General features: G+C 38.5%; 1 protein-coding gene across 4 annotated transcripts in view; it reads right to left on the bottom strand.

Moving 5' to 3' along the window:
* Positions 1–10,623: 10,623 nt before the first annotated feature.
* The window catches only part of MYBL1 (MYB proto-oncogene like 1), a 34,883-nt gene continuing 29,850 nt past the window's right edge, over positions 10,624–15,656 (bottom strand). The window contains exons 13-16 of one of the 4 annotated variants that reach the window (XM_037505893.2): positions 15,281–15,397; positions 15,091–15,192; positions 14,488–14,667; positions 10,624–13,249 (exon numbers count right to left, since the gene is read on the bottom strand). In XM_037505893.2, coding sequence (XP_037361790.1) covers positions 13,121–13,249; positions 14,488–14,667; positions 15,091–15,192; positions 15,281–15,397 — 528 coding nt within the window. In that variant the 3' untranslated portion in view covers positions 10,624–13,120. The remainder of the gene's footprint in view (positions 13,250–14,487; positions 14,668–15,090; positions 15,193–15,280; positions 15,398–15,656) is intronic. The other 3 variants (XM_054692216.1, XM_054692218.1, XM_054692217.1) reach the window with 3 other exon arrangements.

The raw sequence follows: 15,656 nt of genomic DNA, 5'->3' as shown, positions 1-15,656 counted from the left end.
GCTCAGATATTACAGCAAATGGAGAGATTATCATTACACCTCTCCCCCAAATACATTTATAATTCCCTGTTGACATTATATACTTTCTGGTATGATTCCCTGTTGACCTCACATATTTTCTGGGGTTTGGAACGTGACCAGCCTGCTCCTGGTCTATTGCTCTTCTAGGCCCAGGGAGAAGGCAGAGACAAACCTGATGCAAACTCCAGGGGAGCTGAGACAAGGACACAAAGCACAGGCCTTCAAAAGCACAGGAATCAGAGCTCCACTAGGGGCTCAATGTTTGGAAACAACAGGGAGGGCTGTATTTGTTCCTACCTCATCCACATCTCAACCTTCTTTTACTTCCCCAAATATTTTGTTTAGTTTTTTATTTTTTTAATGACTTCGCACTAAAATAAAAGTAGCAAGAATAGTATAAGAAACTTTCATATGGCTATTCAAACCAGCTTTGTCAAAGCTGTCATTTTAGCCACATTTGCATCATCATTCTCTTTCCCTCTCTCCCTAGACACACACACACACACACACACAAACACACACGTATACACACACACTTTTTCCTTCAACTATCTAAGAGAGTTGAAGACATGTTCTTTTATTCCTAAATACTTCAGTGAGTGTTTACTAGAACAAAGATAATAATTTATATAACCATAGTATACTGATCAAAATCATGAAATTTAACATTGATACAATTGTTATCAAATCTATGAATTTTGTTCAAGTGTTGCTCCTTGTTATGAAGTGAATGTCTGAATGTGTCTCCCCACATCTTATTGAATCTCTTGCTCGCTTGCTCTCTCTCTCTCTTTCTCTCTCTCTCTCTCTCTCTCTCTCTCTCTTTCTCTCTCTCTCTCTCTCTCTTTCTCTCTCTCTCTCTCTCTCTCTCAGCACGAGCTAGAAGAAAGGCTATGTGAGGACACATTCAGAAGGCAGTTTTCTTCACTCAGAAAGAGGCTCTCAGCAGAAACTGAATTTGCCAGCACCTTGGTCTTGGATTTTCCAGCCTCCAAAATTGTAAGAAAATAATTTTCTATCATTTACACCACCCACTATATGGTATTTTTTTTATAGCAGCTCAAACTTATTAATATACTTATGGCCCCCCAAAATATACTTTATTGCAAATTTTTCTGATCCAGCAGCCCATCTTCCCAGAACTATTAAAGCACTTTGTACCCCTTATTTTGGTACACAGAAAGAAATACCATGTGTTTTTTTCCTAAGTTTTTCACATATATATGTCCATCTTTCTGGGAAAATTTATTTTTTTAAAGATTTATTTATTTATGCATACAAGAACTGGGGTGTAGACCAGAGGTGCCGGGGGTAAGAGGATTCACCAGAGACAGGATGGGGAGCAGAACTGAAAGGGAGATCTACTGAAATACACTGCTGAGGGGAGCAGTGGGCCAGACCAGAGAGGTCTGTTGTGCCATATAGGTTGCTCCCTGCCCAGCCGGGGATCGAACTGGTGCTGCAGTGGCTGGTGATAGCCTAATAGCACCGTCTTTAATCCCTGCGCCACCAGGGAGGGCCTCTTTAGGGAAATTTAAGCAATATAAATCTTTACTTTTGTTTTATGCACCTGTGGTTTCAACTCATGGCCCACACAGGATGTACTCAATGAGCGTGTTTGTTGATTGGTTAAATGGGAATAAATGTGAGTTACTAGTTGCAATACAACTTGAGGTCAAGAGGCACTGAGTGAGCAAATCTCTGGCTTTTATCATTCTGTTGCCAAAATAAACTTCTATTGTTTAAGGGGAATAATACAAGTGCATATAATATTTACATGTTACATTACTCTATTAAAAATAATTATTTGATCATCTTTAGACACATATAAGTTTCCCAATTCCTTTAGAATAAATTTCAATGTCTTACCAAGATTTTAAAAACCCACAGGGTTTGACCCTGATGTGCATTTTCATTGTACTATGTCTTATTCTGCACTCTACAATTGAACCAAAGTTAGCCAAGTGTCATTCCCTGTGAATATCTTCAACTTTCCATTCTCCAACCTTGCCTCATTCTTGTTTACCTGCTTAAAATGCAATTCCTCCATAGTCGCTGATCAAAATTACCCTCAAGCATTGGAACCCAACATTGGAGTAAAGCAAAATTCAATTGATCTCCCATATATGCATGTATACATTTATTCTGCATATAGTTAAGTTCCTACTATATACCAGGGACTACACTACAAGGCTGAACTACAGCTGTGCATGAGACAGATGTGGTTTCCTGCCCTCCTCATCATCCTTGCCTCCCTCTGCTAGTTGGACACTATTCTGAGAATTTGAGCAGGTTTCTGTTTAGAATATCTTGTTTTCCTGGTTTAATAAATGTTGATCTTTTGGCCAACAAGAATCCCTCCCCTTTGTTGACAATTCCATAGCTGATATATATATAAGTATTCATTTTCTCATTTCGTCCTAACTCAGAGATTAGTAACAAAGATATGCTTGTTCCCATTTTATGAAAGAGGAGACTGCAATTCAGAGGGGTTATAAGTTAACCGATTTAGGCTGATATCTAACTTAGGATGAGGCCTCTGGCCTCCAGACTCCTTGTCTAACTTCACCACCTCCAGAAACCAAATGTAGAGGAAGGATAAACAATATTAGCTCTATTTCTCTAAACAAGAAAACTCATTTAAATGCAGCAGATATTGGTATATGTTGGCAAATACAAGTAGCCTAGTGGTATTTGGAAAAAACTTCAATCTTACTTCTTCTACCAAGAGAATATAAATTAGATACTAATGCTTTAAGAAAAAGTAAACCATTTGCCAGAATTTAATCATTATTACTGATAATTTGGCATTGTTTAAAACTTTGGCCTAAACTTAAAACTTGAACATCTAATATTATAATTTGTTAAATCAGTAAAAATTCAAAGGCAAGATTTTAAAAAGAAAAAAGTCTCTAATAATTCACAAATTTTAATTTAACCACTGCTAGCTTGAAAGTATTTCCTCTCAGTCTTTTATCAGGCACAAAGGTTTTACATTATTGCCATTATAGTTCTCATCCTCTGCTTTTATTTTTTCACCTCATTTTCTATTTATACTTTCCTGAGTTTCTAAATAGTCTGAAAATAGAACAGGTCTTGGGATCAAAAATTCCAAGTTCAGAACATTGTCACTTATCACCTATCTGCAAGGCAGATAAAGGTCTTATGGAGCCCATAATTTTTACAATATGGGGCTCCCTCTTTAAGGATACAAAATTGAGAGCAGAATCGAAGATTTTTTGGAATGAAGAAGGAAATCACAAAACATTTTTGGAATCTGGAGGTTTTGATCTTTTCTTCTAAGATTTCTTCAGGCAATTTACCAGAAATGCTCATGTCCCCCTTTTAACTACCCCCCAAATCAGTCACACACACACACACTGTGTGACTCCTACACTCATAGGGATCCATGTTAGTGGGGATTCTGAAGTTCAAGCTGCATTTGCTTTACAGTAAGGTCACCTCACCTCTGCCAGTAAAATCTTTGTATAACTTTTCTGGTCCTCAGTTTGTTCATCTATAATGGAATCACAATAATTACTTGCAAAGCATTGCTCTGAGGAGCAATGAAATAATGCAGAAACCAGCAATAGAATCCACGGGGCCCCTCACAGGCTGATTATTACCCCCTTGACACCAATGATGGGGAGGTGGAAGCTATGTATGGAACATGCTGTTCTGGCTCCTTGTGGAGCCCAGTTCTCTTCTGCTTAGGTTTATTGTGATAGCTCAACAATCTATGTCTGCCTTCTTTATGTCACTCATAATGGATTTTTAGACTGGTAGATTTTGTTAGGTATTACAAAACCTCTAGTTAATGTATAGCTAAAATAGGAATTAGATAAGCTACACTTTATCTGGGTTTTCCCCTTAATTATTTCTTCTAAAAACAATGTCTAATAAGAACTTTATTTTTTTATGCATTGAAGCAATTAGAAAATGTTAGAGGATTCAAGAGGTTCAACTGCTCTGACCTGTGAGCAGACGGCCCATTCATAACTTGGTAATTTTTGATTCAGAGCAGTCTCAGCTGAATCTCCTGCCCAAGCTGGTCTCTGTTAAAACAAAAGCTTGGAGATGTGTCAGTTTTCCGCCCCACTGGAGAAGCACACTGCTCAGGGCTGGTCTTTCTGGTGGCCTAATTCATCAGCGGGACTCACCACCTTCAATGATTCAGCTTTTACAAATCTCTTGAGGGAAATCCAGTTTAGCAGGATATAAATGCTTTCTTCCATACCACAGGGGCTCTGCCACAGTCATTTTTATCTTGTTGGTAATCCACAAGAATTTCAATGAACTATTTCTTGCTACTACTTCCTTACTAAGAGGCACCCTTTTTTGTGGCAATTTTTCCAAAATGCTACAGAAAGTCTAAATATGAACCCTGAAAGTTGTCATTAAATCACTTATTCCACAGTTTAAAACAGTTCCTTCCAGGGACCAATTTTATATGGTTGCACTTTATCTGATATCCTATAGGCTCTGGGTTGTAATAAGGATAAACTTTCAGAATGTTGCCTTTGCACCTGTTGATGTATTCAGAGAACTGAAATCACCAAGAGCTAGTAAGTTCAAAAAAAGCATTGGGGCAATAAGGGTACCAAAGAATCACCTCCTGTAAGCATCATAGATTCAAGCTTCCTAATGTATTATAGGTACCAGAATTGGGTAGTGGCGATCCACAGTGATCCCTGATCCACAATGATCCTCCCACTAGGCCAGCTCTCCTCAGTCTAAGTATCTTCTATGATCTGTGTCAGCTTCCACCGCTAGGATATTTTTGAATACTGCATGCAGCACTGGGCACAGATTTTAGTTGATATGGGGTCACAGGCCTGGAACTGTTCTCTCTTCTTTTTCAGCACAGAGGTTTATTCTGGGGTGTTTACTCCTGTTGTTAAGAGGCTTTACTCAAGTGTTCAATTGTTGCCTTGGTTTTAACTATAAGGAGGGGGGAGGGGGAGGGCACAGGTGTTTTGACTATCCCAGCCTTCTTGAGTAGTCTCGTCTAAGAAGAGGCACAGGTGATCCAAACTGTGTCTCCTCACCAATTTAGGTTCCAGATTTTCTGTATTGAGAGCCCAAAGCTGAAGCCAGTAATCCTTGCTGTGCACATGTGCTCCCACAGTTCTCCAACAGTGCGCCCTCTGTGTTGGGCAGGAACTCTGCATGCCTCCTTGTCCAGTGCAGTGCTGAGTGTCAGGAGTCCCTCATGAGGGCACGTGCCCCTGAGACAGCAAGTGTCCCTCTCTCTTGCGTTCCCCACAGCAGCTGTCCCTCTCTCTTGCAGGTTGTACTGGAAACACAATTCACTTACAGCTTTTCCTATTCCTTTACCAGTCTGCTGCTCCTAGTGTGTACTTTGGTTGGGCATTTTTCCTTCAGCAGCTTTTGAATTTATTCTGCTGCAACCTGGTTGTACACAGGACAAAGGAGAAGGGGAGTCCAGTGTCTTCACTCTGCTACCATCTTGCCATAATTCTTGTAGGGTAAGGTAAAAAGTGTCAGGCTTTTCTGCCCTCCCGCCATCAGGATAGATGATGGATCCTTGTGGTCCTGAATGCATGCCTGATGGCGGGCACCTGGAGTAGGGTGTGGGCATAGGTAGATGGGATTCACCTGGGCTAAGACTGTGCTTTTTAAGGTCGGCGTCACGGGGACACCAGCAGAAGCCAAGAAGCCAAGAACAAATAGAAGCCGAAGAGAAGCCGAGAGAGAAGCAAAGAAGCAGAAGCAGAGGCCAGAGAGCCGAGAGAGTGCAGATTTGCTGGGGGCTGGGAGGGCTGCCAGTCTCCCGGCCTCCCAGCACCCCTACCTGCCGTGTACCTGGTAATCCCAATAAAGACCTCCAAAAAAAGGCACTGAGGACTCTGACTCCTCCTTTACCCGGTCTGCATGGGATCCTAGAAAACCTGCACTGTGTCCGTTCCTGCTCTACAGGGACGTTTAAGGGCAGGAATGGCCACTGAGCAGGTTTTCTAGGATCCCATGCAGACTGGGTAAAGGAGGAGTTCTGGAGCCCTCAGGGGTTTTTGCAGGTCTTTTATTGGGATTCACCAGGCATATGGCAGGCAGGGGTGCTGGGGGGCCAGGAGGCTGGCAGGCCTCCCAGCCCCCAGCAGGTCTTCACTCTGGGCTCTCCGGCCTTCTCTCAGCTTCTGCTTCTCTTGCTTCTCTCTTGGCTTCTCTTTTGGCTTCTACTGGAGTCCCCGTGACGCCGCCCTTAAAAGCCCAGTCTCAGCCCAGGTGAATCCCATCTACCTATGCCCACACCCTACTCCAGGTGCCCGCCATCAGGCATGCATTCAGGACAAGGATCCATCATCTATCCTGATGGCGGGAGGGCAGAAAAACCTGACATTTTTCCTTATCCTACAGGACACCAGCAGAAGCCAAGAATGAACAGAAGCTGAGAGAGAGAGAGAGAGAGAGAACCACGAGAGAGCAGAGAAGCAAAGCCACGAAGAAATGCCGGAGAGCCCAGATAGAGTGAAGACTTGCTGGAGGTTAGGAGGCTTGCTAGCCTCCCGGCACCCCAGCACCCCACCTGCAATATGCTTGGTAAATTAAAGACCTGCAAAAGCCACTGAGGGCTCCAGGATTCCTCCTTTACCCCGTTTGCTGGATCAGAAAACCTGCACTGTGCCCATTCCTGCCCCTACACCCACTTCAATCATAAACCTATGTAAAGACCTGGTCTCCCCACCTCACTTGGACAACTAGAAGGACCAGCCAAGCTTCAGAGTTCTCCGTGGAGTAGCTGGGCCTTCATTGGCACTGCTTTGTAGCCCAGCTTCTCTCTCTGCCCAATCCTGCTTCCTTCTCTTCCTCGGGGGCTGATTACAAGAGCACTCCCTAATACATTCCTGCAAGCTAATCTCCATCAGAGTCTGCTTTCTAGAAAATATATGGCCTACAGGTCTACCCCATCTTCAGGAGCCTTCTCTGCCCCATCTTCCTCCACCTATCTTGCTACTGCAGTCAGGCTGCCTTAAGGTCTTTGAATACGGAATGTTCGCTCCCTCTATGGGGTCTGTAACTGTGATTCCCCAACCCTCTTTACCTAGTTGTCTCCAACCTAACGATCTATATGCTCTCACTTCAAACATAACGTATTTTCTTTTGTATCGACTTCTACTGGGACTGTTTTTCTTTTCTTAATAGCACTTAAAGTGCTATTCCCCTCCTAGAATGTAAGCATGGCAGCAAAGCTGCTTATTTTTGTGCACTACTGCATCCTTTGTGTTTCGTATAGTTACAGGGGCTATGCTAAGTGCTACACACTCCACAAGGAATTTTGTTGGAAGGATTAAGTAAAATAATGTATATCACTGGCAGATGATTGCAGCTGCTACACTGTATACTCAAACTTTTAGCCTATGAACTTTCTGGGTGGTACAAGACCCCAACAAGCCACCTAGCCCAAACAATTCTCCATAGTATGGGGAGTGCGGGGGGCAGAATCCATAATATCTTTGAAGTGACCACCCATCCCCTTAGTCACAAAGGAGCATCTACAAATCTTAGCTATTGGATTTATCTCTTTTGGCCAGAGATGCCATTTCTGTCACATGTGTATAGTCTTCCCTTCTAGAAAGTCCTATCTTCCTTAAGTTGTCATGTCCTGTATATCATATTATATTCCCAATACCTAGAACCAGGTACAATAAACACAAAATTAAATATTGGTTGTTAGTTGAATGAAAAAGTGCTAACTGTATTGGGGCTTAGGAAATATCAGAATCTCCTCACATCTTTTGGGCTACATTTGGCAAAATTATAGTAAATCAGAATAAAGCCCATCTCCCTCCATCCCTCCATCTTTCCCTCCCTCTCTCCCTCTCGCTCCCTCTCTCCCTCCCTCCCTGTGCAGGCCAGGAAAATCCACTCAAACCAGAACATTCTGTACTTGGAGCTTAAGTAAGCACACCAGGTCTAAGAATTTCAGAAATAAGAAATATACTATGCTGCTATTAATCCTGAGTTTGCTAAAATTCAGCAGCTTTTAATGTACTCATGCTAAGATACTAAAAAGTTTTCAAAAATACTCTTCCCGGGCCTCCCCGGTGGTGCAGCAGTTGGGTGTTGGGCTGTGGAGCTGCCCGCGGCCTCCGCAGCGCTGGTTCGATCCCCGGCAGCCGGGCGAGGGTCCCACATGGCTCGCAGACCTCTCCTGCCGCCTGCTGCTCCCCTCTGCCTGTTCTGCTCCTCGCTCTGGCTCTGGTGGGTTCTCTCACCCTCCTGCGCTTCTGACTGTGCCCCGGTGCTTGTATAAATAAATAAATAAATCTTAAAAAAAAAAAAAATACTCTTCCCAACACAAGTCAGCCAAGAATAATTTTTTTCCTGGTACATTTGATCTTGGTTTTCTACTCACATATTTCACATCTTAAACATTATCTCTTCATCAATAAAAGGGGGTTGAGGGCCTCCCCCGTGGAACAGAGGTTGAGCGCTGGGTTATGAAGCTGCCCGCAGCCTCTGCAGCGCCGGTTCGATCCCCGGCTGCTCCCTGGCCACCGGAAGAGGGTCCCACATGGCGCGCAGACCTCTCCTGCCGCCCACTGCTCCCCTTAGCAGTGGATTTCATCAGTCTGTCTGTTCTGCTCCCCGCTCTGGCTCTGGTGAATTCTCTCACCCTCCCGCGCCTCTGACAGTACCCACTGCTTGTATAAATAAATACATAAATCTTAAAAAAAAAAAAAGGGGGGGTGACAAGGAAAGGGAAAAAATAAAAGTTCTGATGGAATTTCCACTTGGCTCATTTTACCCCCCAATACTTAATTAAAAATAAATTTTCACATCTCAAAACATCCTCAGACCTCTCTGGTGGCTCAAGGGGTAAAGTACAGCACTATGAAGCTGTCTGCAGCCTCTGCAGCATGAGTTGGATCCCTGGCCAGCCAGGGAGCTACCCATATGGCACCACAGACCTCTCCTGTCTCCCCCACTTCTCCCCTCAGCAGTGTTTCAGTCTGCCAGCTCCCCACTCTGTCTCTGGTGAATCCTCTAGCCCCTCACCCTCCACACCTCGGCCTGTACCCAAGTTCTTGTATGCATAAATAAATCTTTAAAAAAAAATCTTAAAAAACTATCATGTTTTAAATTATAATTAAAGGTCTGATTGACTGCAAAGTCTATCACTCTACAAATGGATAAATTGAGCAGGAAATTACAGTTATGAGCTAAAAGATTTTAATGAAATACAGTAAGTTGACTACAAAACTGGTTTCACGCAGATAACTAAGAGCTATTCTAATCTTCTGCACAAAATTAATATCCCGTGCCTCCCTGATGGCACAAGGAGTTAAGCACCAAACTATGAAGCAATCTGAAGCCTCTGCTGCACAAGTTCAATCCCCAGTCAGCCAGGGAACAACCCACATGCGCAGCAGACCTCTCCTGTCTCGCCTGCTATTCCCCTCAGAATTGTACTTCAGTCTGCCTTTCTGTTCCCCTCCCTGTGTCTGGTGAATCCTCTCATCCCTGCATCTCTGGCCTGTACCCCAGCTCTTGTATGCATAAATAAATAAATTCTTTCAGTTTAACACTAAGATTTCTTTAACACAGAACCTATAAATAGCGACTCACTACTCTTCAAAACACACAGTATAGTGGGAAAGTTTTACAGAGCCCTAGGATCATGGGGAAATGATTCATAGATATATGTGCTAAAGTTAAGGTTTTAACAGGCTAAGGAGGGAGATAAATAAAAGCAGCCATGTAGGAAGAACATTATAAACACAGGCATAAAAGTAGGGGGCATGAAACATATTTGTTGAATGCATAATTTAGGATGCAAGTCACCAGGCCCAGATTACAAAATAAAGAATAATCATTATTTAGGCAACAACTATGAAAAATCCTTAAATAGGAGAGATATGTGTGTTTTTATATTTCTTTCTTCATGCTTACATATATGGAGAGAATGTACTTTTTTTCTCAGGTTATATTTCACACTGTAAATTAATAGACTTGCATTCTGGTTTCAAGTATCTGGTTTCACAAACTTGATATAAGCCATTTTCTGAAAGTATGCTCATCTTTAGTGGGTTAATTCATCAGATTTCCAAGTCTGGGAAGCTAAAGGTAAAATCTGGTTGAAGAATCACCAAGGCAAATAATACTTTACACACACACACCTGGGTGAATCAGTTGGTCTTACCCAGGTGACACCTTGATGCCACCAGTTTCCTGGTATTTCTATAAAATGGAGATCAGAGCAATTAGTGCAATAATCCAAGTAAGAGATGAAGGAATGGAATTAGAGCAATAGTTGAGAATTTATAACAGATTTCAGTTTAGAAAGTTAGGGAGGGGGAGGAGATTTCTCACTGGGCAATAGAAGGGAAGGCAACTTAAGGTGTTGACACAAGAATTGTATGGAAATATCTAAAAGTCAGTTGAAAATATAACTCCGAATGAGCTCAAGAAATACAAGCACTGCTATTTTTTGAGAAAAGGTCAATTTGTTTTAACATAAAGTCACCTGTAAAGAAAACTCTAAAGGAGAAAAATTTAGGCCTTAAGAACAAAATGTTGGGATAAGTCATAAAGGTTTCAATCAATATCATAAAACAAAGTGAAATGAGCAATGCCAAATCAGTTGTACACAGATACTTTATTTTTACTGTTTATTTGTATGTGAACATTGAATGCAAGATTTTCTTACAATGGGAAGGTTTTCCATCCATTAAAAAACTCAATTTAGTCAGGGTAGTTGCTGTATTAACTGAAATGCAGTACTATATATGTGTAGTCAGTTTCCATGCAAGTATAGCTGCTACATGTTTGTCTGGCATTTATATAACATACTGAAAGAAATTCAAATGAACACAACAGTATAAAGGTGACTTAAGATGCCTGACATGTTTAACATTAAAAATTTCCTTGCAAAAAGCAACAAAGCATTTAACTGGAAGATTCAACCAATACCAAATATATACTATGTCCAAAAAGCCCAAGCTTATCTGTCAATATATTATATTTGAGATAACTTAATGCTCAAGCAAAATTATGTTTTAAAAATATATAGCTCTTCCAAAATATTAGACTTTGGTGATTGGAGACTATGTACATAAACCAGCAAGGGGCTACACTAAAAAAAAAAAAAAAAAAAAAAAAAAACCATTATGTACTATTAGTTCAAGGTAACTGAAATTGAAATGATCCAGTATGATTTTACTACAATCATTGGTTTTACAAAGTGAAATTTCTGTGAGAAGTTCACTAATTAGGAAGCAATCAACATATACTTAACAAACATGCTAAGACTCAAATTGGTTCATCCATTTGTTATCAACAAGGCATAATCTTAGTACCACACATTTTCCTTACTTCTCACTACATGTAACATGCAAAAACCAGCAAATGGATTTAAAGAGCTTAAAACCCTTTTCAGGTTTATTGTTCAAGAGCTAGGAATTAAAATACTTAGTATTTCCATTTCTACTAACATAAAACATCAGAAAATCTTAAGCTGTTTTTTTTGTTTTCTTTTTAAGGCATAGTATTTTGGTATTTGCAAGAATTTGCCTGGTAATGGTTGATTCCATTAAGTTAACTTGAGAACTTGCCATCATTTGCTTTTTATCTTTTCACACAGTGCAAGTGGTGGTCGCTCTTTCCTTCTCTCATAGCAGCAAGCCGATTCTGCTATTTTCTATAGCAGCATACTTCAGGAGTGGAGAGGGAGAGAGTGTGTCAATTATAAATAATTAAAACTACAGTGTACAATTCTATTTACCTGTCAGTGTTTAAATTGACAGCACACCATTATATGTTTCAAAAAAAATTACATAAAATCTCTACACAAAAGCAAATAAAGATATTCTTTCAAAAAGAAATAAAATAAGTGCAAACAGCTAAAACAGGCAACTGAAGCAATTGTTGTAACCTGTGCAGAAACACAAAACACTTACAAAAGGACAAAATATTTTTATAAATAAAAGATAATGTTCTCTACTTCTGAAACATTGAGTAAATGTAGTAAACTAAGTGCAGACTGTTTTTAGGGACCATATTTTTAAAGTACCATATTTTTAAACAAAATGCAAAAATTTCAAACAAATATACAAATCACCAGATTAATTTATATGACCCCCCATATAATTTAAAAAGAAAATATTAAATTATTTAGTACATTTTTAGAACTACTTTATAACCAACATGATTTAAAGGGCATAGTGCAATATTTAGGTAGATGTGACATACAGTATAGATTTTGTATTCTTTGCAGCTATAACTCACTACTGTCTCATACTTAAAAGTCAAAATTGTTCTTTACTATGTCAGTTGTAATATGAGGCAACAATACTGGCTTCTAGAAACTCTCTGTATAGGTATAAATATCTACATTTAAGCTTTTAAAATGAAAATAAATTATAAAAACAGACTTCTTTCCAATTTACAAAGTTTTCCTGCTCCTACATACTGTACAATACATTCAACAAAACTCTCAGCTCTTCTGAGATTTATGAAAATACTGACTCTTTTACTAATAAGGAAAAAACACTTCTCAATGTTTTTGTTTAGTACTACATTCAAATAAATACATTTTAACACTGTAGTTACTTTTACTGTTTTTGAAAAATACCTTTAGTAGTGCAATTTTCCATCCTTCCTTAAATTCCTTTCTATGTGTTTCTTTGTAAATGGTAGCCTATGTAGATCAGCATGAGGACAAAAAAGTACTTCATAAAACCATGCTGCTTCCCCATACATAGACTAATTTCAGAAATCATATATACTTATAAACCTATTTGTAACCAAACCGCAGCCATCAAGAGTAGCGACACCTATCTTCTGAAGAAAAGATATGAGAATTGACTTTTAGAAGCTCATAAACATCCTAATATGACTTTTCCATCCTGTTCTTTAAAAATCATTTTAAAAAATCTTATCTCTTAAAAAATATATTATGAAACTGCCTTCCCCTTACTTAGTGGCTTGGCTTTCTGCTGCCCAATATGAAAAAAAGATGCAAACCGTTTTAGGGCTGTATTAAAACTTTAAAAACCATTCACAAAAATTTCATTGCAACCTAATTTAGCATCGTATACATTAAGGGAGTGGAGTATTTCATCAGTTTTAATAACAATTACAATATTAGAGCTCTTGAAGTGCTGCTGGTAGCTGTATAAGTACTCAAATATCTTCTTGCTTGTTCAGTCATGATAAGCTGGTCTTCTGTCTTCCCATACACCACTGTTTCCCATTCACAATTTGACTAGGAAGAAAATATTAATAGTGATGTGAAAATTAACTAAAATAACTACCCATAATACTGCATAATTAGGGTTTTAAAAGTCAATTACTTTGTTTATTTGATCATAATTACTGTAGAAATATTTTGATAATGGCATTGATTCTTTTTAAATGTTACAATTTAAAAATACATATTGAAATATTTATAATCAATTTTCTTAAAGTTCATTTTTCAGCTATCTATATTGTATAAAGGCCTGTGAAAGCAGTTTAAAAGTTTTACCCCCACAACATCCCCCCAATCAAATCAATCTTAACACGGAAAGAAATGTCTTTATTGCTTCAACATTTTGCAAAATATTTAAAGAGAGGATGCAATGTCAAAAAATGAGCCAAAGATGCTTTATGTCTTACAAATTAGGAAATAAATTCATAACCAAAGTCAAGTTTACATTTGTTTCATCATTTTTTTCCCTTCTTACAAAGGTTACTACATTATAGATAATACCTGCTCTGTAACAAATTTTTCTGAAAAGTTTTGTGTTAAATGCTGGGAAATCAAATCAATTTAGACGCATGAAATGAATGTTGTACATGGCTCTTTGAAGAGCAGCAGCTCAAGATAGAGATGAGGTGACCACATTTGACAGCTAAAGATGTTTTCAAGGAAAGCTTAAATGTTAGGAATGCCAATGCTGCCGGTATAAAGAAGAAAACTTCCCTTCTCAATTAACTCTAAAATTCTCTGGGTTGAACTCTTGAGATAATGAAGTAAAAAAATTTCCATCTTTCATTTGCAGCTACATACTAGGTACTTAGCTCTGGGGGAAAAAAGGATTTTATTTTACAATTTCTGAGCCAAAAAATTCACTGGAAACAATTATACCAACAAAATCAAACTAAAACTGCTTCCAACCACTTACTCTTCCTAAATAGCTATTAAGGCTATTAATACTTATTAGGAGATGAGGTTCCAGAAGGGACTTAGATATTTTCAGTTTAAAAAAGAAATTGTGCTTAAGAAATCACCAGAAGAGTCTGTGGCTACAAATTAAATAGTTTAATTTATATGTATACCCTGATGATGAGTCTCTGAAAATTCCAATCTAATTTGAGGGACAAAATAATGGTGACCATTTAGTTACTGTAGTCAATTTTGAATTTTAAAAAATGCATAATTTGTGACCAATAAGTCCAAAGTGATAATTGAATAAACAAAAAAAAAAATCAAATCACTAAAAGAAATGCAGAAATCCATACCTGAAGATTCTTTTCCAATGTGACAACTTTGGAAGTGTTAGGGTTTGGTTTCTTTTTATTAAATGTATATGTTTTGTTTGCTGAATTTATATCTTGTTTTTCAGGAGTCAGGTTGCACCTATTGTCATGTATTTCCAATAATGGTATCATTAATAAAGATGTTGTAAATATATTTTCTGACTACGAGAGGAAAAAAGAAAGAGGAAAAAAAATAACTACTTCTAAAATGGAGACAAACTGAGGGGCTACTGAGTAAGTGGTAGTGGAAGCCCTATTCATTTCCCTCCAAGAAAGCTTTTGGCTCTGATATAGCTTCTAGTAATGTAGTAAAATTAAGTATTTCATAAATGAATCAGAGATAAGTTAAATTTAACATTTTCAGAATTGCCATTTTTTGACATCATACGTAAGAGGGCTTACTCCTCTCAAAACAAAAAAATATAAAATACAATAAGTAAATATTCTTTATAGCTAATAGTTTTTCTATGAATTAGGCAGAATACTACTAAAGGGGACTTTTCATAAGTCTCTAATGAACTGGCCACATAACAAGTAACAAACTAGAACTTAAAGCAACTATTAACTAAAAAATTCTTTACAAACCTGCATCTCTGAAATGTCTTCAGTCAACAGTTGAGTACCTGGTTCTTCTTTTTCCCAATTATCTAAGACTAGTGATTTTCTTACTTTCTTCACAGGAGTATGCTAAAATAAAACAATTTATAATAGAAACTTTATGGTAATGTCACTTGGACACATTATGGCTTCTATTAACAATAAAACTAAAAGTTACCTCTTGCTTACAGCTTTTGTAAGTAGATTCATCCTCCTCTTTAAGAAATATGTCTGTTCCAGTTTCTTCTTTTAAAACTTCCCGAATATCTTCTTCCAAGAAGGCAAGTGGCTGTGACTAAATTGTTTTAAAAATTTTTTTATGTCTTTTATAGCAATTTCCTTTCTCCCCATATATAGAAACCTATTTTTCATAGATTCTCATCTCTATATAATTTTCTTCCCAGTTCCTATAGATACCCAACTATATTAAATAATCAGTTTTATAAAAAAAAATATTACACATTATAGGCACTGGACAAAGTGAAGAAAGCATAGCACTTCTTTCACTTCAGGCTACTAACAAAAAATTCCATTTTGGGGGAAGCTATTATAGT

Source organism: Talpa occidentalis, unplaced genomic scaffold, assembly GCF_014898055.3.
Source record: "Talpa occidentalis isolate TD23 unplaced genomic scaffold, MPIMG_talOcc4v2.1, whole genome shotgun sequence".
NCBI classification, from domain to species: Eukaryota; Metazoa; Chordata; class Mammalia; order Eulipotyphla; family Talpidae; genus Talpa; species Talpa occidentalis.
The sequence above is the reverse complement of the archived record's forward strand: the minus strand, read 5'-3'. Positions and strand labels throughout refer to the sequence as shown.